A 25,834-nucleotide genomic window follows, 5' to 3' on the forward strand; every position below is an offset into this window, starting at 1 on the left:
CTTATATTACAGGAAAATACATTAAAATAATTACATCAAAATGAAAATATTCATCGTACATACACGCGAAATATAATTTATTTGCGACATACTCTGCATTTTATGAATGCAGTCTTCTCACACGTACACAGGTATTTTAATTCGTCAGATTTAACAACAAATCTTAGAGATTTTCGTCTAGTTGAACGTCCTAAATAACCATTTTTTAAAATCTATATATAAATGCATTTCTGAAGGCACACATATATAAAAATTTATACATTAAAAATTAATTATAATTATTTAAAAGTCTATTAAGACTTAGAGTATTCTTTGATAGTATTGTACAATCATAGCGTTAAGTATCTACTATCGCCTGCTGGTGGTCCCGGTAGTAACTATAATGAAACTAGGTGGATAAAAAAGGAGATTTATGAGCTTTTATGTAATTCTGTATTCTTTTACATTAGCAGTGAATTTAGATAGTCACACACACATATTATATACATATAGATCGTATTCCTCGAATACTTGCTTATGCAAAATATAAGGAAAACTTGAATGCGATGACAGCAAAGCGATAATATTTAGGATCGAGAAGCGCATGAGAAGGGATGGAAAAAGAAACGACGATCGTTTTCGCTGTCGAGTTTCGTTGGCTGAGCGGTAAATGGCTTAGAGCGCAGAATCGAGGAGGGCGCGGACGTCGGGTTAGAGAAACGAGAGGAGAAATCGTGTTGCTAAATATAATACGTCGAGGCACGCGGTTTCCAGGACCGAGCGGACGGTTCGTCGAAAAAGTCCGCGAAACTGTATCGTTCGTTCACGGGGCTCCTTGCCCGGACCTTTACGGACACGTTCGTCAGTTCGTCGTTCTCGTACGAGATTCGCCAAAGTTAGAGAAAACCGGTGGTGAATTATTTCTCCATCTCTTTCTCTTTCTCTCCCTCTCTCTCTCTCTCTCTCGCATTCGATTGCAAGGGGGTAAAAGTACCACGAACGCATTTTTCTTCTGTGTACGTATTTATATATATATGCGAGCGGGTGGGTGGGTGCACGCGCGTGATCAACCGTTCGTCAACACGAGTAAGCAGCTAACACCGCTGAATTTTCCTCGGTCTCGTGTCTAATCATAGAAAATAGAAGCACGTATCTTTTTTTCGTCATCGTTGCCCCGTGCGACTTTTTTTTTATTTAATTCAATATCCTATAGACGAAAATCACGCGCTATACTCTTTCGTAATTAATTTCTCGCGTTAGTTTTAGAGTGTCATCGATTGGCCCGGTAATGTAAAACGTACCACCATCATATCCATTTTGGGGTCCGGTGCAATTATTTTTGGCAATTTTTCTTTCATCTAGTTTAGTCAAATTAATGGCGGTGAAGAAGGCAATTGAATGACACTTATCTATCGATCGTATATAACGTATAAATCGTCATTTCGCGTGGGAGGTAGAAAATGAAATTGTTTGACGCAAAATTGAAACAATTCTCTAAGCTGACGGATAATTTATCGAGCCTGTCTTCGAACGTTTCATTTCTACGAACACACACACGTAGGAATTTATGTACATATAGTACGAGGTATATTCGTAGTAATCAGTTTGTTGACGAGTTAACATGTTAAATTCGTTTCGAACAGGCATTGTTCTTTTGGCATTATTACAAGATGCATAAGTAATACTTACATAGTACGAGCTCGTTGAACGCGGCGCAACAAACTCCAAATCACAACACGATCGATAGAATAGTAATATAATGATGAATGAGATGCGATCATGCGATAAGTAATCATCGAAGTATCTTTGCGCGAAATTGATTCGTCCCTGTAACGGAACGGAATATTTGAAACGCTTAAAAAAATAATAAGATACACGAATATACGCATAATAGAAAAAGAAAGTAATAAGGAACGTTGCCTTAATATTTTGTCATACGTTGCAAGTATCGAGCGCGAAGAATAAACGATTGCGTAGTCTCCGATGGGTTAGTTCCACCTATTTTTTCTTTTTTTTTTCTTTTTTTTGCTATTCAACGTTAAACGTATGCATAATGATGCGTATGGACTAACGTTTAAAAGTCAAGATACGTGTATACTTAAAGAGAATGATGACATAGCAAATAGTACCGAAGTAATAATTATATTTTTTATTCTCAAATGGCTTGCATATTTTCGTAGTAAAACACACAGTTAACACGCGCGAGTTCGACTTTGGAAGGGACGAAAGTTTTGAAAGCTTAAATGCTTAGGACGACAAGGGCCGCGAATCGATAAGGAAGAGTCTCGGTCAACGTTTTAAATCTCGTCAAAGGAAAATAAAAATGTTTGCTTGTTCGCCGCACGCGTCAAACTATATCTATATGTTTAATCACTTATTTCGTTCATAGAAGAAATAAAGGATCCAAGCCAATAATAGAGATGAATATTCCGAAAAGCGACGGCCTCCTGTCTGTGGTCCTACCTTCCGAAATTCCATCATCTGCCAGTTCGCAACAACTCTTTATAAATCAGGACCAACAGGTGTGTGTTTGTATGACATAGATAGCGCCTTATTATCTCTGGTTCACCCTTAAGTCACGTTTCTTCTTTCGTACCTTTCTGCAAAATCTGAAATCTCAACTAATATTAATAATAGGACGAGGAAGCTTCGGATTGTCCGCTTTTGACGCCGAGTCCACCTCCGGCCGTGCAGATTAATAATTCCCTCGAATCGGCCCCGATATACAGGCCTCTAGAAGGAGTACCTTTGGAGATGATAACAACGCCAACGCTCGAGAACATAAATGAGGAGGATGGACTTAATGCGTTTATGAATCTCGTTAACAGTTCGTGCAAACCTCTCCACGATGGTATGTACCGTGGTAAAGGCCTACAATCCATACATGTTTTTATTATTTTCCCCATTTATCTATCTTTCTCTGCAAAGCGCCAAAAAAAAATGGAGACACGTGTAGTAGATTTGTTTTTTGCTAGGTGAAATCGTTCGTTGCATGAATCGTAGACGCGATTCGATTAATGCGAGGAAAAAAAGGGAGGCATGTTACTCGAATGATTTAGTCGGTAAAAAGAAAAGAAAGGAAAGGAAAGGAAAGGAAAGGAAAGAAGAATTGATTCTCGTGACTCGACTGCATTGTTGTTGACATGGTCGTCGCGCGGCTCTAAATATCTTACGTAATCATTCGTGGTCGTCATCGTTGTAGTCATAAACGCATAGAACGCAACAAGGCGCCTGGTCACCAGGATCCAGTTTCAATTTATATCGCGATTTATCTTGACGAACTTGTTCTACCGCTCTCGTAGTTCCTACCCAGAGAAAAAGAAAACAAATTCATTGAAATAAATTGAAATTAATAAGAACGAATTAAAACTAATTGCGTTGATGATAAACGTACGAGTACAATTACGGCAGCATTATTATTTCATTTATAATTGTAGGATTAAAAATAGTATTGTGTCTTGTAAATCCTTATTTGATAAAATTATTCAATTTGAACGATTTTTAGAGCCGAGTTCGCGCGATCCGATGGTGGAATCGAGCACAAGCGGTAGCAGCAGCGATACGAACGAGCCGGTTTGCGCTCAATTACTTACACAGCTGAATACCGCTTATCAACATTTAGCACCAGACGCACAAGCTCTAGTAAGTATTTAATTAAAGTGATTAAAGTGTCGTCGGCAATCGAGTTACTTATCGCATCGAGTTTCCTCGAGTGTCGAAACTCGAGGTGTGCCATCGCAAACCCGACAATTTTTCTTTTTAAATTCTTAATATTCGCGGTTTATCATCATCGAATATCGAATCTATTTCATTCATGTACAATGGAATCTACGTTATTGGTATGTATATTGGATTACGTCCAGTGAAATTATTCATTCGACTCGTGAAGTTTGGGGGACACCCCACGTAGAAACACGTTCTCATTTTTATTTTCCGAGTTATACGTTGGGCTCTTTTTTCCCTGCTTTTTTTCCTCCTTTTTAGTCGACTTTTGTCTGGACGAGCAAGATGCGTTTCCAATTATTAACAAAGCCGTCAGCCGTCGTTTGGTATGAAACAATTATAGTAGGATGACAAATTTGACAATACGACGGAGAGGGATAAAGAAAAAAAACATTTTATAGAAAAGGGATGGCGGCGATTGGAAATCAATGCTACTTGCTGAACGACTAATATCAAAATTGGAAAGTTATTTAAATAAAAGATACAATATATATATATGAAATGGATTTGCAACAGGTTAGAGACGAATAAATAGGAATGTTTAGTTAGAGAATCAGCTGATAAATCATCGACGCGTTGTACTTACACTTATGCATACGTATCGTATATGCGTCCTATCACTTGCACGCCAATAAAACGATAATGAATCGCAGCTAGACGCAGATAGATAAACGCAGATAGATAGACGCGTTTGGTACACACCGGTCTAGCGTTATTTATAAATTGTTTGCTTGTACGCGCACACGTTGCGATTGACACTTGTAACTCGAGCCTTGGCCGATCACCTGCTTATTATTTTCCCCATTGGTCGCTCTGTGTCTTGCCTTCCTCGACCTCATGACCGGGGATAGAAAAATCTTGGTGGAAAGATGTGACACAAGCGGTGGTCATATGCCGTGTTGTCTATTAATATAATAATGCTGTGGATCATTCGAGCTCGTGACAGGATTTATTAATAAAATAGGAAAGACTGTAGAATAAATTTACGACGATTGAAGGAATATGGTGGTGGACATTGGCAAGATCAACGATACCGTTAACGGCCATTTAAAAGACCGAGAAGAAAGATCTTTGAACGACACCGTCGGGACGCCAATTCGGTAAAGGAACACATCGCATCGTATCGAGATATAGGCCAAATTATATTGAATATTTGCCAAGGATGTAATGCTCGCTTGCGAAATGAAAGAAAGGACGTCGTCGCGATGCCTCAATTATCAATGTCTCTTTCTCTACCTCTCTCTTTTTATTATTAAGCAACCAAATTTTGCGAATGAAAACACGTTTCGATAGCATCTTGGTATGAAACGCAAAGCAATGTATATACGGCTTAATTACGAATTCGTATCAATTTATGAATCCGACTTTTATGTTTCGTCTACTAATAACCAAGTGCTTATCGCTTTCTAACAAATCAAAAAGTATACTCACGCCATAACTCTACAGTTTTACAATCAGGAGAATGGTGGGAAGCCACCGCTCGTTGGGATACAACTGGTCGTCCCCAAATCACCGAAAGATTATCGATTTATGAAATGGAACTGGCCTCTGATAAGAAAGACTTGTTTTTGGTCGTTGATGTCGGTTTTGGCTGGATGCACCGCTCTTGTCATAGGTGTCCTCGCGACGATGCCCAAAAGGTAGGATTTATCTCATCATCCAGGTATAATACAATTAATTATCCAGCTGAATTCGACGATTTTGATCGTTTCTAAATTTTTAGATGCGATCCTTCGGTAGAATGGTGGCAAGGCAACGTTTTCTACGAGATCTTTCCAGCTTCCTTTCAAGATTCCTCGAAGGGCGGCGACGGTATCGGTGATTTACGTGGCATTACTATGCGCCTGGATTATCTCAAGAGACTCGGCATTCGTGGAATTCGTTTGAATTCGATCTTCCCAGCGCCGCACTATCCGGAATATTATTCGGACGTTAGCAACATGACAGACATTAACGTGAATCTCGGTACGTTGAAGGATTTTGAAAAACTGGTACACGAGATACATCGTAGAAACATGAGCATTATCCTGGATTTACTGCTTTATCCGTACGTAAAGACCCTCGAAGGTGAGGAAGTGGCAACGATTAAGCCGAATAAAACGGACAAAGCGATCCGCGAAAGAAGAGCTCTGCCAAAGAATTCGGTACTCGAAGATGTAGTCCTGACAACGCCTCCTGGCTCGATTCAAAAAGTTCAAGACACTTTGTCGATGGTTAGCAGTACTTTAGCACCCTTCGAAGAACCAAGAGCTCTACCAGTTTCCTCGGATTTCATCGGTAACGATCATCCGATAAGTTTGGCTATTAAAACGTGGCTTGGTAGGGGGGTCGATGGATTTTATTTGAAGGGTCTCGAACGTTACGTTCACGAAAACAACTTTCCAAGTATTCTAAGATATTGGAAATCGTTGTTAGGTCCTCGGAAGATACTCATTTGTCACGTGGATGCATTAAATGCTGCGATGCATTTCGACAGATCGAGAAACACCATACTTACGAGGATAGATCTGATCGACGTCGCTTTACGCGTATCCAATGGAACTGAGGATATAAAGGCGCAGGTGGAAAGTATTACGAAAGGTATACTTTTCGAAAAAGCATCTTACCCGTGGGTTCACTGGTCCATCGGTGGCGTTGATTTCAGAAGAATCGCTTCGAGTATCAACGTCAAGAACGCTTCGATGGCTGTCTCTCTTTTGGCTTTGATGCTTCCTGGAACACCTAGTATATTTTATGGAGACGAGGTAAACACAAGTTTCATTAAAACGAGATAAATTAATTTCAAAGGCTAAAAGTATCCTTAAGTATTTTTATATTTAGAAAGGTATAATTGATTGCGAGTGCGAAGATCATCAGGATTTGGAACATTTGCATAATCTTGCACCGATGTACTGGGAGAAGAAAGACGGATTAGATGATAAATTTACATCGATCGGGGTCACTGCCTGGTTGCCCGAGGCTTCGAAACCTTTGGAAACGAGTCTGATCGGTACGATAGCTGAAATGACCAAATTGAGGTCCGACACACCGCCGATTTACGTTAAAGCTATTGCCAAAGATAACGGAGTCATAGCTAACTGTGATATTAGGTAATTTCATATTTAGGAATTCTCATAGAATCCTATTAAAATTCGTTAGAACTTAAGTTGATTATTTCCTCAGATACACGAAGGATGAGATTATCGTGATAGAACGTTGGTATCCTCGAAGAAACTCGTACGTTTTCGTTGCCAATCTCGGCAACGAGTCAAAATCGAAGGATTTGTCGTCCCTTTATTATGGTGGTCACGTCGTCGTTGGACCAGCAAATAGATTGAAACAAGATGTTTTCTTCAAGGAACTTAACGTTCCACCTGGTGAGGCTTTCGTCATCAAATTGGACAAGTGAGAAAATTCGAGCAGAGTTCCTGAAAGCAACAAAATAAAATGTCGACTCATATATTTTCGGTGACGCGTCTAGTGCCAAGTGTTACACGTATTATCCTACGGAGGAAGCAGCTTCGTACCGTAACAGTTCAAGTTACTCTTTATAATTGTCTTTACGATTATCTCGAGACGAATTTTTTCTTTAACGACTTGATCGTGACCACCGGTAAGAAGCAGTTAATTAGGTACAAACACCGCTCGGTCACAACATTTTTATCGCGAAATGAAGTTTAAAGTACAGCAGGGAAAAAACTACGACGACTAAAATGTTCCGTAAGGTTCTACGATACGATCTACCGCGATCGGATTAATCGTCACGTCTGTAGAATCTTTATTCACATTCCGAAAGAACTAAGACAGTACGATTTCGTAGATCGAGTTGATTACTTTATACGAGTCTCTATGTGTTCACTTTGATAGTCTGCCGGCCTGTGGAACTTTCAATCTCTAAAGACACAACGAATGTTATTCTTTTTTAATTACACTCTCGTCAAGGATCGTCAATTCTCTTGAGTCTCCAAATAATTTGATTTACTTGGAATTTTTAACGGAGATGCGATGAATATTTACCGAAACATTTTGACATGGAGGGGGGGGGGGATACTTTTAATTAATATAAATATACACAAATATTTTCATGAGAATATATCTACCGCGATAAAACAAACGTTAATCTCTTTTTAATGCGTACTCGCGTCGACGATGATTTTAATCACGTCAAAGAATAAATATTTCATTCGATCAAATATTTTCTAAAAATTGAAATATATAAGTTTTCGATCGATCGATCGATCGGAATTCAAGCAATTTGCATTAGAATTATATCTTTTCTATGTAATATATCTTTGAATGCGTCTGTGTATGTTATTTCGGAGAAACCTTAACATTCCCGAAAACGTACTTATATGAAATACATATTGTACATAGCACAGATATTCTCTCTATCCTAACGTTTATAAATAAATGAATAAATGAATTGGTTTTCTTTTTAAGAACTCGACTCGATAGCCAACTTAATATCTGGATCGTTCGCGTAACCGTTGTATGGCCTTAAATGGTAACGTTATGTGAAAATTGTTGTCAGAGAGGTTGCCTTTTTCAAACTTTAATCCACCCATCGATTTTCAACGCTAAAGGCACAAGTTGGCAAAGTTATATCGAGAATAAAAAGTAGTTGAACAAGTTGAAAAAAATGCCTTTTCTCCATTTACCGTGAATAACAAGTTGCGATGAAGGATAATTAACTTATGCTCTCGCAAGAATAAAGCAACAAACTGATGAGTTTTTTAGCAACGGCTAGCTCGTTAATACAAGGGAGAAGTATTACGAATAAAGTATTAAAAGGATCTTGGCGAGGGAAAGCTTAGGCTCAAGAATAAATTGGTCAATTTTATGATCAGTCTATTATAAACGTTTGCGAGAATAAAATGGAAATGGACATCGAAGTAGGAAATTATAAGGAACTTGGTGGTTTCCCTTCAGAGTTTTGTTCGTATATGAAGTAACAATTGTTTCATTTCAGATAGCGAATTTCGAAGAGCTTTCCGATACTGTAAAAGTCTTAACATGGAACAGGAGATGCCTTAGTGTCGTGGGAATATGGCCTTTGAACGTTCACGATCCGATATTCCTTGGTTCCTTTGTGTATTTGTTAATTCATTGTATTTTAGGAGTCATGGATTTAACTAATTACTCGAAGAACTTTGATCTTATTGTTGCAAACATTACGGAAAACTTGGTTATGCTAAATACTCTCATCAAAATCACTATCTGCAGACTGCATAAAGATTCGTTGGCGCAATTTTTGCTAAACATAAGAGATGATTTTAAAATTGACAATTACAAGAATCGCAAAGAAATGTCGATATTCTTCAATTACAATAGATTATCTTTTCTATTCACTGTAGCCGCATTATCTTCTATGGGTTTTATCTCGATAATTTATTTCTCCCTGTCATTGATAACAAACGTGCAAATGGGTAATTATTCGGAACATTTACAATTTCAACGCTTGAATCGATCATTTAAAAAGTTCTAGCAACGCATCTGCAAATGTGACGAACGAGATTTTTTGCAGTTATGGATAATTCGTCTTTTGGTTATCATCTACCTTATAAGACACGGCCTATCATAGAAATCAATGGTAGTACTACCTATATTCTTAATTGTTTATACCAAGTTATTATATTACCGTTGATTACGTTCGGTTCCGTTGGTTTCGATTGTTTCTTCATTACATTGTCTCTCCATGTAACGGCACAATTGTGCTTACTAAATAGCAGAGTTAAATCAGCTTTGGAAGATCCGAATGGTTGCCAAATCGGAATGAAAAAATTGATTGATAAACATCATCGATTAATAAGGTAAACTTTTTCTTGTTATTTCTCAATGTTATTCGAATATGTTTCGGGAACGAGGACTTGAATTTCTTCGCAGCTTGGTAGATATCCTGGAGGATGCTTTTAACCTGGCAATTCTAGAACATCTCATTGGAACGATTTTTAATTTGTGCATTTCCGGTTATAACACGATAGTAGTACGTTTTATTCATCGATAATAGCAACAATACACGAATCAGTAAACAGTAAAAATCCTAATAAACTCTTACAATTAATCATTTCAGCGTTCATCCAGTGGTAAATTCCTCGAACTTTTTCTCTTTACCGTATTCTCAAGTATCATCCTGAGCACGTTGTTCGTCTACTGCTATATCGGCGAGTGCATCATTCAAGAAGTAATTAATATAAACGTGGACAATATTTATTACAGAATATTTTTAAAATTGATTAAATCTTCATTAATTTAGAGCACTAATTTTGCCGTGGCATTTTACGATTACGAATGGTATAACATATCTCCGATCGATTTGAAAATGGTATTAATTTGTATGATTCGAGCAAACAAACCGCTGCAATTAACTTCTGGAAAATTTTTCGTCTTATCTTTATGCACTTTCACCGATGTAAGAATTTTTCCATAATCACACTTTTTAATTACATAGACGGTAAGTAAATTTCCTTTTAATTTTCTCCGTGCTTTTATTCTTTTTTCACTTTTCTAGATATTGAAAACTTCACTTGGATACCTGTCGGTGTTACGAACATTGTTATAATCGAAGAAAATCGATAGAGAAATAACTCGTACGCAAATTTGTGTCCTATTTATGTTTGATTAAGTTGATTATGAATATGTCGTAATATGTCGTTAATAGAAATTTCCTTTTCGTACTTACTTACGTTCATTTTTTTTATTATATTAGTGTATTAAATATATTACGAGAGTTTGTATTTTTTAGTAAATTTGTCTAGAATTTTGCGATTTACTTTTTTCGAAGGAATTTGACGTCGATGGAAAATTCGCTGTTTCACTGACAGGAATCTATTTCGTTTCTAAAATAACTGTGCGACCTTTTCTTCGACGAGAACGGGAAAAAACGATAAATGTTTCGAAAAAAAAAGACAAATTGTATATCCTCACGGTTACCAAAGTTTTTTTTCTCGTATTTTCTTCTTTTCTTTTCCTTCTATTTCGTAGAGAATTCATAAGTTCGGTTATAGTAATTCCGAACGAAGGAACTTTTCAACTGAATTATAGGGTAATGAGAAAGGGTTGATATAATTGTAGAGCTTAGAAACTTTGAAAATGGAAGAGCTTGAAACTAGCTCTTCTTACAATCCAGCCATTATTTTTTACTAAAGACGTATTAACTACTTGATTAAGGGAAATTGCATAATCGATGGGCTAAAGAAGAAAAAGAAAAAAAAAAGTAAGAAAGAAAGGATAGGATAACTGTATCATTCATGCGCATTTACCATTCTATTGTTGTAATCCATTATTAGAGGTTCGTCGTCTAGCAGACCTATCAATTTTTCTTACCAAAACTTGGATAACTTTTTTTCCTTCGAACGTCCAAGTTTACCTCTGGAGTGGATCGGCAGTTCGAGGGCCAGTTTCTTGACAACTTTCGTGCGAATCAAATGGAAAATGAAGGAAAAGTACGAGTACAACTGTACACATCTTTTAATTAATTTAATACTAAGAAGAAATCCTTTTCTACGCGAGTTTACGTGTTCACAAAATATCAACTTTGTTGTCGTTCCAGGGTGTTGAATCCTCATATGCCATTAAAGTGTTAACATGGAACGAACGATTGCTTCGTATTTCGGGTATTTGGCCCTTGCAAGTACGCGACTCGATATTTTTAATATATTTTATCTACGGATGTCTCATCACGTCTGCGAGTTTTCTCAATCTCTTCGATCATTTGTTGGATTTCGATTATATTATCATTAACCTTGTAGAAAATATATTAATGTCTACTACTCTTATGAAGATGATCACTTGCAGAATAAACAGCCGACCGATTGCTCGGTTCCTGAAAGAAATTCAACAAGATTTCTCCGATAAAAATTATCGTAATACGGAGGAGAGATCGATATTTTATTATTACAATAAATTATCCTATAGATTTATCGCGATAACTGTATCATCGATGACCCTGGTACTCGTCTCGTATTTCGTTAGAGAAGCTCTAACGTCTGTGCAATCGGGTAACGTTTTACATACAATTATTAATGTTCTATTATTCGATTAGTGTCATTTATTTCAGTTATGCCCAATGCAACTTTCGAGTATCAATTACCTTACAAAATAAAGCCACTCATAAAGCCAAAAAATACGATGAGTTTCCTCCTTGGATGTATATATCAGAGCCTGTCCATTCCTCTGATCGTTTCCGCTTACGTTGGAGTCGATTGCCTTTTCGCTAGTTCGGCCCTTCATATAACTGCCCAATTCGCGATACTAAAACACCGAATTGCGGAAAGTTTAGAGGATAGCGAACGAGGTTTAAGGAAAGTAATCCTTGAACATTGTCGTCTAATCAGGTAAGAATTTGAGGCTCCTGTTAAAGTGCCAATAAATGGAGAAAAAAAGACTATGATAAATATTTCGAAAATTAGCTTTTTATTTTCACGCCAAGTCGCAGTGCTTTGTCCTTTGAATTGTTTTTTACGAGAAATCGAGACAAGTGAAGTTAGACGATTGACTATTGACTAATATAATTGTAAGTATCATTTCGAAAGTATACTCAACGCATTTCAGATTGGCAGAAACATTGGAAGATAATTTTACTGCAATTATTTTTCAACAATTATTAGCGACTACGTTTCAGCTTTGTTTGGCTGGCTATCAGATGCTCGTGGTAAATAAATACGATACTATACTTTCTTATTTACTTTTTTCCCCAACAGTTTCAATAATTACTCTTTTTCCTTCTCTTTTCCAGTCTTTGGCCAAAAAAGAAGATGATCAAGTTATTCTTTTTCTAATACATGCTTGTGGATTATCGACTACGTTATTTGTATATTGCTACATCGGCGAAGGTCTCATTCAGGAAGTAATTCGATTCGAAATTAATTTGATCTACCGAAACGCTAAGTTATTCGCAATGTAATCAAATTAGATATTTTTTAACTTAGAGCATGAACTTGAACGAAGCGTTTTACAACATCAAATGGTACGATACGTTATCGACAAATTTCAAATTAATTTACATTTGCATGATGCGCACGAGTAAACCACTCCAACTGACATCTGCCAAATTTCGCGCCTTATCGTTGTACACTTTTACCGATGTGAGCATTCAAATTTACTGAACTCTAACTGTACTTATATCTTTTTTCTTTAATACATTAATTCCAACCATAGAGAACAATTTCATTGGATAATCAAATATATTTATCAATTGTACTTGTAGATACTGAAGACATCTATGGGATACTTATCCGTTCTACGAACATTTTTATAAATTGATTTACCCGTTAAAGTGTTTATACAAATTGTTGCATAATAAATTAAATGTTATAATAAAAATCTTACTTGTTAGAGACACACGAGGAAAGATTGAGCCATTATTTTCGTGAAAATATATCAACAATTGCTTTGCTTTTATTTTTTATACACGTTGTATATAAAAAATAAGTTTATTTAAAGCTATAATCATGTATATAACCGTTGCAGTACAACAGCTCGATAGTGAGAGAACAGAGAACTAAAAAAACTTGTCGTTTTATGTGTTCCATAAATTGCCACCATATTTATGCCTGATGAATAGTTCTTTTCAAAACAGGTAGAGAGCGTTTCTACGTAGAGTCTTTTCTTTGGAGAGTTTGCTTCTTTAGAGTTTCCTTGCTTTTCGATGTACACAGCACGTGCCTTCTTGGTTATTTCCGGCTGTTTTTCCAATGTGTAAACTTTGTAGTGCGTGTTATACGTGTACCATTTATAACATTAATTATTAAATGAAATAGGCGTAATTTTTTGGAATAGTATATCAAAATGAAGAATAAACCGTTACGACACAAGGGAAAAAATACTTTTCAGGTACTGTAATTACATGATTTCTAAATACTTTCTTTGTAAGATACATTTTTTATTTCACATTTGATCTAGCATAACATTTTATTCTACAGTTTAAAAAGTTTTCCGAACGGGTAAATGAAATAGACATTGATATTTTTCATCGCGTTTTACACAAAAATGAGGAAGATGAAGAGGAGATTGAAACATATTTTCATGAAACACTGAAAAAATGGAACCTTTTGAATTTAACAGAGGGCTATTGTAGCTTTAAGAAACAAGTGCATGATATTGTTACTCTTCCTCAATTGTTAAATAAGAAGCAGTATGTAGTTGATTTACTTTTGGAATATCTAAGAAAACAAGATGTTTTGTTTTTACAACCTATACTAGAGTGAGTATTGCCGAATTTCAATCTTAATGTATCAACGTTTATTATTATAACGATAATTGAATGATATATAACATATGCACCGTTGTATATTACAGGTTGGTAGTAGCTTTAGCAAAAGATCTACAAAAAGATTTTTACGAATATTTTCCGGAATTTTTAAATATCATAGTCAGTTTATTAAAAACAAAAAACTCGGAACAAATAGAATACGCATTCGTAGCTCTTGCCTATTTATTCAAATTTCTATGGCGATATTTAGTGAAAAATGTAAAAACCGTTTTGGATTTACTATTGCCATTATTTAATGATACACAGCCATATTACATTAATAATTTCGCTGCCGAAAGTTTTGCGTTTGTCGTTAGAAAAGTTAAAGACAAAGAAGAATTTGTCAAATTATTGTTAAAATTAATGGAGAATAATGAACACGGTGCTATTGGTTGTGGAAAATTAATGTTCGAAGTAATATCTGGGACGCCAGGTCAATTTCATTCCTGTGCAGAGCAGATGCTATTGATTTACTTTGATTCTCTTAAAGATGAATCTATAAATCAAGATCTCGCGTATACAATCATAAAACAAGTGGTTAGTTGTATTCTAGAGAATATACATTATTCCAAATGCGATGAACTTTGGAACACATTCTTTAAAATATTAGATACAACAACCAAGGAAATTGTATTGGGAAGAAAGAATCACGTAGAACTTATTTTATCTCTCATGAATATTGTTCTCAAGCATAAAAATGGAAGGATGCTGAACAATCCTGCACCTATGATTAAAATGCTGACGCATATGATTGACGATTTTCCAAAAAATAATGTTTTATCGGAGATTATCAATGCGCTAATAAATATTCTTCTATCTGATGTCAAATTGACTCAAGGATGCTCTGGTATTATGCTTAATAAAATAATGTCTATAGATAATGTAGAATTATTATACGATGCGATTGAAAAATTGATACATTATTCTTCATTCGAGTCTCTGGTATTACCACATTTGCTGAAACGATGTAATACCATTGGAGTGAAATCTGAAGAAGTAAAGTTATTAGGTAAAATAATAAAACAAAAAGTACCTCCTTGCCTTTGGGGTTTAACTTTGAACAAATGGAGGAAATACAATCTGGATATGAGAGATATGTCGAAGGAAAGCATAGATTATTTCTTGAAAGAATTGAACGGCGTAATGGATTCTACGTCATTAGATGTTTTTTGGATTCTAATGATAGTATCACATATTAAATTTCTTCCCGAGGATATTAAGGGTTCGGTAAGGAAACAATTTCTGACAGTTTACGATGGAATACTGCATTACGAAAATACGGAAAATTCGGCAGATGTTATGAAACTTAAGAGGCTTAATTTTATATTTTTGTTTTTACTCGATACGATGATTCATATTTTGAGTAAAGACGAATTTGATGAATTTACCAAGACGCACGATATACAGATAATGCGGGTTTTAGAAAAACAGAGCGATGATCCTTTCATTCTCAACGCGGTAGATCTGTATTTAACGTTTTACAATGGATCGCAGTACAAGGAAAAATTCTTCAATCAAGTATTTTTTGACACGTTACACAGTTGCATAGTTAAAAAGTTAAATTCGCCTATTCATCTAATTCGTTTGGTCGTAACACATATTTATTCATTATTTGCTAACGTCGAAGGTATAATGCTATCCAAAGAAAATATTGATAAGAATCCTCTGGATCTGATTTATTTAGCTGAAAGTACGCCACCGACGATACAAAAATATCGAGATAAGTTGTTACATTTACAGAGTTTAACGTTTGACAATAATGCTATAACTAATTTAGATCCGAAGTATTACGAAATTCCTCTTAGATATTTATTAGGCAATTTGTATATTAATTTTTCATTATTATGGGATCCTGTAAATAATATAATAGCAAGCTACGCTAACAAAGCTTGTACTCAATTTTGGCCAGTATTTCTTTCCGAATTAAAGGATGCAAGTGCAACTAATAAGACATATCAGGAAATATATCGATGTGACATCATTGAAAGTTTGAAGTTAGAAATATATAAAATAGATGATAAACCAGATAGTAATAATTATCAAATTCTCCTTTGGAAGTGCATGTCTAATTTTGTTAACTACTGTGAAATGAAAAATAGAGATTTGACAAGTTTTTTCATCGAATTCGTAAATACGAACTTTTTCAAATTGAATTCCGAAGATGCCAAAGTTTGTAGCATTAAGAAACATGAAAATGCATCTATTGCAAACGATAATATGAACAAAAAAGACGGTAACGAGGATGAGGACGATGACGAGGACGATGATGACGACGATGAAGCAACCGAAAAAGACGTGTCTTCAAAAGTAGACAATACTAAATTACCTGTGCAAGACAGAATACACAAAGTAAAATTATTACTCGCTCAAATGGAGATATACGGGAAAATGAACAATCCAACTGTATTATATAGAGAATCAGAAATGCATCAAATATATTTGGATTTGCTTACTTCTAAGAATACTGAAATACAAAAGGCTGCTTTAAATTGCCTTTGTACATACAAATATAAATATCTTTTACCATACAAGGATCATTTGTTTAATTTAATTAGCGAAAAGAATTTTAAAAATGAACTCGCACGTTTTAATGTCGACACGGAAAGCAAATTTATATTGGACGATGATCGCGACGGGCTTATGCCTGTATTGATGAGAATAATTTATGCAAAAATGATCATGAAAACTGGAATGCGAACTGGTGGTAAGGCTGGTGGATTGTTAAAACGTAAAATTATATTGCGTTTTCTCGCTGGCTCTCGAGAGGATGAAATGATCATGTTCGTTGAAATGGCTTTTAAACCTTTTCGAAGATATTTATCATTTTCTACAAACATTAATGTCGATTTGAACGAATTAATAGAGAATATCGTAAATTCTATTGATTTAAATAACGTCATCCCACCAAAACGTTTATTAAGTATCGTGAATTTATTAGGAATAATGATTGAACAATTTGGGGCGAAAATGACAAATCAAATTTTACCCTATTTACTTGGCATACTGATGTGCATCGGGGCCAAAGTCAAAGGAATTTTACAAAGATCGGATCAAGTCCATTCTGGTTATTTATCGAGCATCAAAAATATTAAAACTAATTGTATCGCTATAATGTCAAGATTCTTTTCCCATTTTGAAGATTACCAATGGAAAAGGCACGAAATAGATGCCGTTTTAAATGTCATAGTATTTCCTTGGTTGGAAAAATTACCCATGGAAGGAATTCATAGTCCTACAGCTTTGTTAAAATTATTTATATCTTGGAGCCAAAATTCTCGTTATTATCCTTTGTTCGTAAGACATCAGGAGAGCAATATCGATATTACGGTTCTTCCATACGTCATGAAACTTTTATTGGGAACGAAAACGCATCCGTCCGTGATTAATGCAATTTTGGAGATGATTGAAAAGATGCTAACAATGGAGGATTACGGAAAAAAGAATTCAGATGCGAATCGTATGGATGTAGATATGCCTGTTGAACCATTAACGTCTGTCCTTACGAATTTACTTCCTTTAAATGATAAACTTTTATCGGAGGGTATTAATTATGGATCCGTTATTTTACTTCCACACGTCGATGATATTTTAGAATATATGAAGAAAAAGCTTAAGAACTTTAGCAGAGGTATGAACAAAACTGAATTAACTATTCTATCGCGTATCTCTGAGTTTGCAAAGGATCCCGATACGTGTGATACATTATTGGTACTTATTTTACCAATATTAATTAAAAAAGCAGCAACGTGTGAAAGTGAAGACATTATTATAGAATACTTAACGACCGTTACAAATCTCATAAAACACGTGAGATCACCGGAAAATCATGTTAGAGCTATCGCACCCCTGCTTGGTACGATATCGTCGGTACCTGCTCGCAAAATTTTAATACAATTGTACGATATTATTGCTGAAAGATCTGCCAAGGAGGAAAATCAATCACTGATCAAGCTAAATTATAATTTATTATTGGGGCTCAATGCGTGGGATCGCAAGTGGATTGAACAACCTGATTTTCAAAAAAGACTGGATACCTTCAACAATATTAATCGTTTAATCGAGTCGAATGAGATGACTTTAAATTGTGGCGTGTCTATTATTTATAATTGTTACTTCTTTTTAAAGCATGATTCGGATTTAGCTATTAAAGATTATGCTGGTCAGTGCCTTAAGACTCTTGGTCCTAATTTGGCAAGAAAATATAAAGATAATCCATCTGAGAGACGTTATATAATGGACGAAACGATCTTACAACTTATAAAGAAAGGAATAAACAATAAGTCTGAGGTGTTGTGCTTCCAATCGATCAGCTTTTTAGGACATATGTCGTTAGAATGTCCTGAAGTACATCCTATTTTACGCGACTTATCAGTGTTATGCAACAAAGCAGATCCCGAAGTAGACTTTTTCGAAAACATGCAACATTTGCAAATGCATAGAAGAGCTCGCGCATTGTTGAAATTCTGTAACGTATCTAAGACGTTGACCAAACGGCCAAATCCAAAAACTCTCACGCAATTTATTCTTCCACTTGCTTCAACCTATTTGTGTAATGAAGCTTATTTAAATAAGAACAACATGATAGATGCAGCTATTGAAACGGTTGGTACCGTTTGCAAACTTCTACCTTGGTATCACTATGAAATCATTTTGAAATATTATTTAAATGCGTTAAGAAGAAATGTTCAATTTCAAAAACAAGTCATTCGATTAATTGTGACAATATTGGATTCTTTTCATTACGATCTTTCGAAATACAAATCTTTGGAGCAAATTTCCCAAAAAGAATCGACATTGTCTACCGATGAAAACGAATTGCTGAATGACGTGAAAAACGACGATGAGGAAGAAAATGAAAATGAAAACGAAGAAGACACGGAAGAAAAACTAGATATGGAGTTGAATAATGAAAATATTCCTGATATAGAAGACAACGATGACAAGATACAAGCAGACTTGCCATTATTGGAAAGACAGATAATACTGTCCCAATATGGAGCAAAACGAGTTATATTTAATATATCAAAAAGACTATTACCACAATTATATCGTTCTATCACGGCAAGGACCCATCAAGATAGTACGCACAAGATTAATAAAAAAAAAGTAATAGCCGATACCGAGGAAGAGGATTTAACGAGAGTTCCTATTGCGTTGGCATTAGTTAAGTTATTGCAAAAGCTCCCAGAAGATATTTTGGAGTTCCATCTACCGGGGTAAGTGCATGCCTCTTATTCTTAATAAAATCATGCTAATAAGCACACTTTCCTGATCTCATTATACCTTATTAATTTTGTTTCTTTTTTCTTTTCTTTTATTTTTCTTCATTTTAGTATCTTCATGAAACTTTGTACATTCTTGAAATCTCGCCTAGAATCTGTAAGAAGAGTTACTCGCCAAGTATTACAGAACATAATGATTACTTTAGGACCAAAGTATCTTCATCATCTTTTAAATGAATTAAATAGTCTTTTAACAAAAGGCTTTCAAGTTCACGTTCTCGCGTATACGATACATTCTGTTTTAACTGTTTTGAAGCCACAATTTCAAAAATTTGATATCAATAAAAACTTGCAAAGTATCTTATCGGTAGGTCAAACTTTTTTATAATACGCAAATGTATATTATCAAAAATTAACTTAATTAATGTTTTAATAATATAGGTTTGCGAAATCGATCTCTTCGGATTAACTGCCGAAGAAAAGGAAGTAATTGGTATTACCAAACGTATTACAGAAGCTAAATCAACGAAAAGTTACGACATATTTCATATATTGGCAGAATATATAACAGAATCTTGCCTAATCGATTTGATAATGCCGTTAAAAGATGTTCTTGTAAGAACACATTCGCATAAGATGGTTCAAAAGGTTGTGGAATGTTTCAAAAATGTTTCCCTTGGTTTAGCAGATAATAATTTTATATCGTTGGAACAAATGCTTATATTTTTGTACGGGATCGTATCGGAAAGTATTCCACAATTATTGGCGAAAAAGAAACAAGAACGATTAACGGAAAAACAAGCGGAAGTATTGCAGAGGCAAAAACCAGATTGTTTGTTAATACCTGCAGAACCAAAAAATAGAATGGGAATAAAGGCAGCGTCTAAAACAACATCGAATACGAATTTTCACGTGATGATTGAATTCGGTTTAAAGTTGTATCATATATTTCTAAAAAGAGAGAAAGTATCCGATGTGGAATTCAAGCCATATTTGGAGCCCCTCGTATTGGTTTTAAATAATTGTTTGAAGTCCCAACATGTTAAAGTAAATTTATACATTATATTAATACTTATTGTTACGCATGAATTCAATCAATTTCGATCTTTCTCAATTTTTCTTTTCGTACGTTTCACAGTTGTGCACTCTAACGTTGCAATGCTTAAATTGGATACTCAAGATGGATTTAGTTTCTGTTCGCGAATCAATAAATGACATTTGCTCTACCATTTTCGACATTTTACACAAGTATGCAGCGGCTGGTTTGAGCAAGGGAGATAATTTTGATCTCGTGATGGCAGCATTCAAATGCATGTCAGTACTAGTTCGCGATGTGAAGCATTTTACAATTAGTACTGAACAATTAAAAATTTTACTTTTATACGCCGAACAAGATCTGCACGATAGCGATAAACAAGCAACAGCTTATGGATTGCTCAAAGCTATAATCAAAAGGAAATTAACGGCACCGGAAATGGATGAAATTATGAAAAAAGTAGCTACATTGAGTATCACATCGGAATTGGAACACGTCAGATTACAGTCGCGAACCGTATTTTACTCGTATCTCATGGAATATCCTCTTAAGAATCGTCTCGACGATCACATAGCATTTTATTTATTTCAATTGGAATACGAAATGCAATACGGCCGTATTAGTGCGTTAGAAATGATTCATAGCATTATTACAGGATTTCCATTGGTAATTTTTTTCATTTTTCTTTTTTTTTTTTTTTTTTTTTTTTTTTTTTTTTTATATTTTATAATTAGTGATAGTCTCGTATAGTTTTAATTTACATATATATTATTTGCAAATTTGTTCTTTTAGAAATCGCTTATTAAATATGCAGGACTTATATTTGTGAATACCGGTGCCCGATTGGTAAACGATGACGATCCGGTATGTCGAAAACTTTGTGCAAAATGCATTAAAGAAATGTTAATACGACTACCTCACAACGAGAAAGATAAACTTTTTGATATAGTGTTTACCTGGTTGAAAGACTCGCAGGTATTTTTTTCATGAAATCCCAATCTAATCATAAAAAGAATGTTTACATATTTTTTTTCAAGCAAATATTTTAAAACAACAAAAGAAAAAATAAAATAATTGTTTTTCCTTTAGATAATTCATCGACGTTTAGCTGCGCAATTATGTGGTTTATTTGTTGTTGTTGAAAAGGGGAAATTTGAGTCACGTCTGACAAATATTTTACCTGTTTTATCGCAGCAATTTTACGATAACATTTATCAATTTAAACAATTTAAACCCGGTTATTTCGTAAGATTACATTCCGAAAAAGAAAAGAATAAAAAGTTTTCAAAAAATTGCAATATAAAGGATCCAGAACGATTAAAGGATCATCACTTGTATCTGGTATTACAATTATTATTAAAATTGTCGGCTTACTGCCCAGGATTTCTAAAAAATAAAAAATACGATAAAGAAATATCTTCTTTCGCTGGTTGGTTAATAATTGATTATTTTAAAATGAATTCTATACGTACATAATTAATTTTGCTCGGCGGTACATAATTAATTTTGTTTTTATTTAGAGAACAGTCAATCTTTGTTGGCACATTCACATCTGTGGGTTCGTTTAGGAGCCACGCAGCTGATCGGTTTTGTACTCTCTGTTCTCGATGTGAACAAAATTACAGAAATTTTACAAAATCCCGATGAACATTCTACAGTAGAAAATTATATTTATTCTAATCCTATCGATACGTTAAAAAGTTTATCTTTGGATTTAATTGCACAACTACAACCAGATATGACGTTTGAAGAATTATCGGACCAAGTAATTAAAAACTTGATTTTCATTGGAAAGATTTTGAAATCAATTAAGAATTCAGACGACGATAACGACAAAGACCATAATAAGGACAAAGGTGACAATATTTTATCTCTTAATTGGCTGATGAGAAGATTGAGAAAAAGTGTGAATATAGAAATAATTCAAGCACCTAAATCGATATCGGTGGTAAGTAGCTGATTTAATGAAAATATTGCCAAATTTTGATAGTCTTTCTTTGTTACGAATACATAAATGCATTATTATCAGAGAAGTGCAGTATTCAAATGGATCGCCGGTATAGTGGCTACTATACCAATCGGAGAATTGAATTCAATTCTTTTTAATTTAATGTCTCCGTTGGTAAGAGAAATGTCAACGATCGAAGAATCGAATGCTCCTTTGCGTCAATTGGCAAAGGAGGTAGCTACAACGATTAAAAAACAAATAGGTGCCGAAGAATATGCGAGATTACTTAGTAACGTTCAACAAAAGCTCGATAGTAAGAAAACAGAACGGCGAAAGATACGGAAACAACAGGTAAATTAACTTTGATAAATAGAATGTCGTTAGACTTTGCTAAAGCGTAATTTTTTCTATCAAACGTGTATTTAATTACAGTTTGTGACGGACCCGGAATTAGCGGCGAAACGTAAAATTGCGAGACAGCAAAAAAAGAAAGAAAGTAAAAAGCGAAAGTTAGATAACGCAAGAGGTAAAAATGTATCCAGGAAACGGTCGAAAAAAGAAATTAATTTAGATAATTTTTAATTATAACGAAAGTATTTTGTACATATATATATGTAACATGTTTATTTAAAGTAGTAAATATATTTGGTAAAAATTTTTAAATACTATTTTCCAACTTACTGTAGACGAGTTTATAATAACAGGGATGTAATTTTTATCTTATCTAGTAATAGTCGGAATTTTCGTAATATTCTTATCGGTCAGCCACGTGGATGTATTGAACTACGAACTTTATTGAAACACGTCCATATACTCCCTTTCTCGTGATTCTTTCCGTTCAATTAAGTATTCAACTACACTTTAATTATCACTAATTTGTGATTCCGTATCCCAAGTCTTTAATTATGTATTTATTGCAATTGACAGTTATTTGAAAGAAATGAAAATGACGCTGACCTTCAGAATTAGACACAATCATAAACTAACTTTGTGTCGTAAGTTTATCGGGGTTTAAAAAGCAACGCATTTCAACGCCTACGCTAGAAATGGTTACATGCCGTGTGTCTGCGTGTATCCATATACATTCGTCGAAGTACGGCCAATTAAGAAACTTCTTGTAGCTCCGACATCCATTATAGTTTCGGGCAAAGAGCCAAGTACTTGATTTGAGTAACCTGTTAACTTTTTGTCAAAGCGTGATATAATTAATAGAACGTTTATTATTGGTGTGTACTTATTTAATAGGAATATTCATTAATCTTAGATTAATTTAAATAGATTTAGTAGATTTTTTCAAGTAGAGTTGTCAAAATGTACATCAGTGTATTATTATGGACAATAACAATTTTGTTAATAATTTTTGAATATATGCAACGATGGAATCAGAAGAAATATCCACCAGGTATAAATATTAATGATTAATATTATAATAACTGTATAAGATTGTAGTTGTATTAATTGATCGTGTGATCGAATCTATCGTATTCGAAGCTCGCTTTCGCATAACATCTATCCTATATAATATAATATTAGAAAAATATTCTATATGTTTATGTTACGTAAATGTAAGCCAATGAATTTTTAGGACCGTTTTCTTGGCCGTTAATCGGTAATCAATCTATTTTGAAAGGATTTGTTCGTAAGCATGGTAGTCAACACGTGGCATTTTGGAAGCTTGCTCAAAAATACAAAAGCGATGTAATAATGTTGGATCTAGGTATGCGTAATATCGTAGTAGTAGTTTCTGGCGCAAAGACTGTCCACAAATTACTACGTAACCATAACTTTGATGGTCGGCCTTGGAACGAATTTATTAAGTTACGTAATATGGGAATACGAAAAGGTACAACTATATTAACTATCTACGTAACGTAGATACGATGTATTAAGTGTACATACGAATAAATAAATATAATTGATTATATTTATCTTATAAATTACAATACGTAGGAATTACAATGAACGATGGAGATGAATGGAAAGAGATTCGATCGTGGGTAGTACGAATGCTAAAAACCCTTGGATATGGCAAACAAGAGATGTCAAAGCTCATCCAGGATGAAATAGTAACAATTGTAGAAAGTCTAAAGAATGGTGGTATATATCGATTGAAGCCGATTATCACACCTGCTGTCCTAAACGTTCTTTGGACTTTCACAACGGGAAAACGAATCTCTGATTTCGAAAAGTTTGTATTCGTATGCTTCGTTTAAACATTTGAAATATTATATTTCGAGATGTAGGAAAATATGTTTCTATATTTTTACGCACACGTATAGATTGCAATATTTTATCGGACTGATGGAACGTCGTTCTCGTACCTTTGACTTAGCTGGAGGAATTCTGTCTACTTTTCCTTGGATTCGTTACATTGCACCAGAAATTTCGGGTTACAATCTTCTCATCAATGTCAATAATGAATTGAAGCACATACTAACGGTATGTTGGAACAGTATCTTCGTCGAAGCCAATTTGTCAAACGATCCTAACGATTTTCTCCAATTTGTTTGTTATTTAGAATACGATAAACGATCACAAAGAGAATTATGTACCTGGCAAAGAGAATGATTTGATCGATATGTTCCTTCGTGAGATGTACAATGAGAAAGAATCTAATCGCAATTTTACAGGTGAAACTAACTCATTCCTTTCCTATCGACGTTTATCGAACTAATAATTATTTTCCTAGATGATCAGTTGCTATTGATACTGGTGGATCTCTTTATTGCCGGCATCAATACCACTGCAACTACCTTGGATTTCCTTCTTTTGCACATGGTCGTTTATCAAGACGTACAAAAGAAAGTCAAGGAAGAAATATCATCAAAGATAGGGTTGACCGAGTTTCCAAAGTTAGAAGATAAGTCCAAGTAGGTATTTAATTGATTATACGATGGTGCATGGTTCGTGGTGCATGGAATAGTGTCTAGAATGAAAAAGCCAAAATTCTTTATTGTCGCAGGCTCGATTATGTAGAGGCTGTTATTACCGAGGCTCAACGTATTTGCGGAATAATTCCATTAGCTGGGCCACGACGAGTTTTTGAAGATACGATTTTCGAAGATTATACGATACCAAAGAATGCCTCTATTCTCATAAATCAATACAGTGTCCATATGGATCCAGATATATATCCGAATCCGCACGAATTTAAACCAGAACGTTTCCTAAAGGATGGCACTTTTAAAATGGATCCGAATTTGACTCTTTTCGGCAAGGGTAACAACTACAAATTTATTTCTGACCTTGCAGTTTACCTTTTATAGCTGCCCATTGCACATGCACCGTTGTAACGCTGCTAAATTAGTTGACTTTATTTTTTAGGAAACAGACGATGCCCTGGCGAGAAATTAGCAAAATCCGCTATTTTTCTTCTGTTCGTTGGTATTATGCAAAAGTACACGCTACTTCCTATACAAGATAAAGGACCTTACGTCATCGAAATAATTCCAGGATTAACACTATCCCCAAAACCTTACGAAGTACTAGTTGTACCGCAATGACTATATAATCTTTATCTTATAATAACTGACTTATTATAGGATTTATATAAGAATTTTTCTTATTCTACTATAAAATAATTTCTTATAGTTAATTTTTAGTAATTATCTATGATATATTTATTTGTACATAAAATTAATTCAATTCGTATTTTTAAATGATATATAGGAAACGGAGGGTTTTATTCACTGGGTACT

General features: G+C 34.6%; 4 protein-coding genes across 7 annotated transcripts; all 4 read left to right on the plus strand.

Moving 5' to 3' along the window:
* The first annotated feature begins 599 nt into the window (after positions 1-599).
* Positions 600-7,752, plus strand: LOC106791259 (neutral and basic amino acid transport protein rBAT-like). Of its 4 annotated transcripts, none has more exons than XM_014756775.1 (8): positions 600-995; positions 2,369-2,501; positions 2,617-2,830; positions 3,485-3,621; positions 5,161-5,342; positions 5,426-6,446; positions 6,523-6,791; positions 6,865-7,752. In XM_014756775.1, the coding sequence occupies exons 2-8, from the start codon at positions 2,400-2,402 to the stop codon at positions 7,088-7,090; spliced, it is 2,151 nt and encodes a 716-aa protein (XP_014612261.1). In that variant the 5' UTR covers positions 600-995; positions 2,369-2,399; the 3' UTR covers positions 7,091-7,752. The 4 variants fall into 4 exon arrangements, with proteins under 4 accessions (XP_014612261.1, XP_014612260.1, XP_014612262.1 ...); XM_014756774.1 differs by having other exon boundaries at positions 603-995; positions 5,149-5,342; XM_014756776.1 differs by lacking the exons at positions 600-995; positions 2,369-2,501; positions 2,617-2,830 and adding an exon at positions 3,283-3,412 and having other exon boundaries at positions 5,149-5,342.
* A 2,661-nt stretch (positions 7,753-10,413) lies between these two features.
* LOC106791260 (odorant receptor 47a-like) lies at positions 10,414-12,964 on the plus strand. The gene is made up of 7 exons (XM_014756778.1): positions 10,414-11,123; positions 11,231-11,678; positions 11,738-12,014; positions 12,232-12,331; positions 12,416-12,526; positions 12,609-12,764; positions 12,887-12,964. The coding sequence occupies exons 1-7, from the start codon at positions 11,106-11,108 to the stop codon at positions 12,935-12,937; spliced, it is 1,161 nt and encodes a 386-aa protein (XP_014612264.1). The 5' UTR covers positions 10,414-11,105; the 3' UTR covers positions 12,938-12,964.
* A 339-nt stretch (positions 12,965-13,303) lies between these two features.
* LOC106791256 (small subunit processome component 20 homolog) lies at positions 13,304-22,796 on the plus strand. The gene is made up of 11 exons (XM_014756770.1): positions 13,304-13,512; positions 13,602-13,882; positions 13,978-19,146; positions 19,264-19,519; positions 19,594-20,199; positions 20,291-20,854; positions 20,981-21,163; positions 21,278-21,617; positions 21,709-22,136; positions 22,218-22,487; positions 22,569-22,796. Exons 1-11 carry the CDS (start codon positions 13,468-13,470, stop codon positions 22,716-22,718), a joined length of 8,292 nt encoding a protein of 2,763 aa, XP_014612256.1. The 5' UTR covers positions 13,304-13,467; the 3' UTR covers positions 22,719-22,796.
* A 428-nt stretch (positions 22,797-23,224) lies between these two features.
* LOC106791258 (probable cytochrome P450 305a1) lies at positions 23,225-25,750 on the plus strand. Its single transcript, XM_014756773.1, has 8 exons — positions 23,225-23,538; positions 23,722-23,979; positions 24,087-24,324; positions 24,416-24,575; positions 24,655-24,766; positions 24,826-25,006; positions 25,099-25,355; positions 25,461-25,750. Exons 1-8 carry the CDS (start codon positions 23,448-23,450, stop codon positions 25,637-25,639), a joined length of 1,476 nt encoding a protein of 491 aa, XP_014612259.1. The 5' UTR covers positions 23,225-23,447; the 3' UTR covers positions 25,640-25,750.
* Positions 25,751-25,834: the final 84 nt, after the last annotated feature.

The sequence above is a fragment of the Polistes canadensis genome, unplaced genomic scaffold, assembly GCF_001313835.1.
Source record: "Polistes canadensis isolate GaletaPanama2010 unplaced genomic scaffold, ASM131383v1 scaffold_293, whole genome shotgun sequence".
NCBI lineage: Eukaryota > Metazoa > Arthropoda > Insecta > Hymenoptera > Vespidae > Polistes > Polistes canadensis.

Coding starts and splice junctions, on each gene's coding strand:
- LOC106791256 (XM_014756770.1), top strand. CDS start 13,468: ATGAAGAATAAACCGTTACGACACAAGGGAAAAAATACTTTTCAG. Junction 19,520..19,593: donor ACTTGCAAAGTATCTTATCG/GTAGGTCAAACT, acceptor TTAATAATATAG/GTTTGCGAAATCGATCTCTT. Junction 21,618..21,708: donor AGAAATATCTTCTTTCGCTG/GTTGGTTAATAA, acceptor GTTTTTATTTAG/AGAACAGTCAATCTTTGTTG.
- LOC106791259 (XM_014756774.1), top strand. CDS start 2,400: ATGAATATTCCGAAAAGCGACGGCCTCCTGTCTGTGGTCCTACCTTCC. Junction 2,502..2,616: donor TTATAAATCAGGACCAACAG/GTGTGTGTTTGT, acceptor TATTAATAATAG/GACGAGGAAGCTTCGGATTG. Junction 5,343..5,425: donor CTCGCGACGATGCCCAAAAG/GTAGGATTTATC, acceptor CTAAATTTTTAG/ATGCGATCCTTCGGTAGAAT.
- LOC106791260 (XM_014756778.1), top strand. Junction 12,332..12,415: donor CTGGCTATCAGATGCTCGTG/GTAAATAAATAC, acceptor TCTCTTTTCCAG/TCTTTGGCCAAAAAAGAAGA. Junction 12,765..12,886: donor CGTTGTACACTTTTACCGAT/GTGAGCATTCAA, acceptor TTGTACTTGTAG/ATACTGAAGACATCTATGGG.
- LOC106791258 (XM_014756773.1), top strand. CDS start 23,448: ATGTACATCAGTGTATTATTATGGACAATAACAATTTTGTTAATAATT. Junction 24,325..24,415: donor CGAATCTCTGATTTCGAAAA/GTTTGTATTCGT, acceptor GCACACGTATAG/ATTGCAATATTTTATCGGAC. Junction 24,767..24,825: donor ATCTAATCGCAATTTTACAG/GTGAAACTAACT, acceptor TTATTTTCCTAG/ATGATCAGTTGCTATTGATA.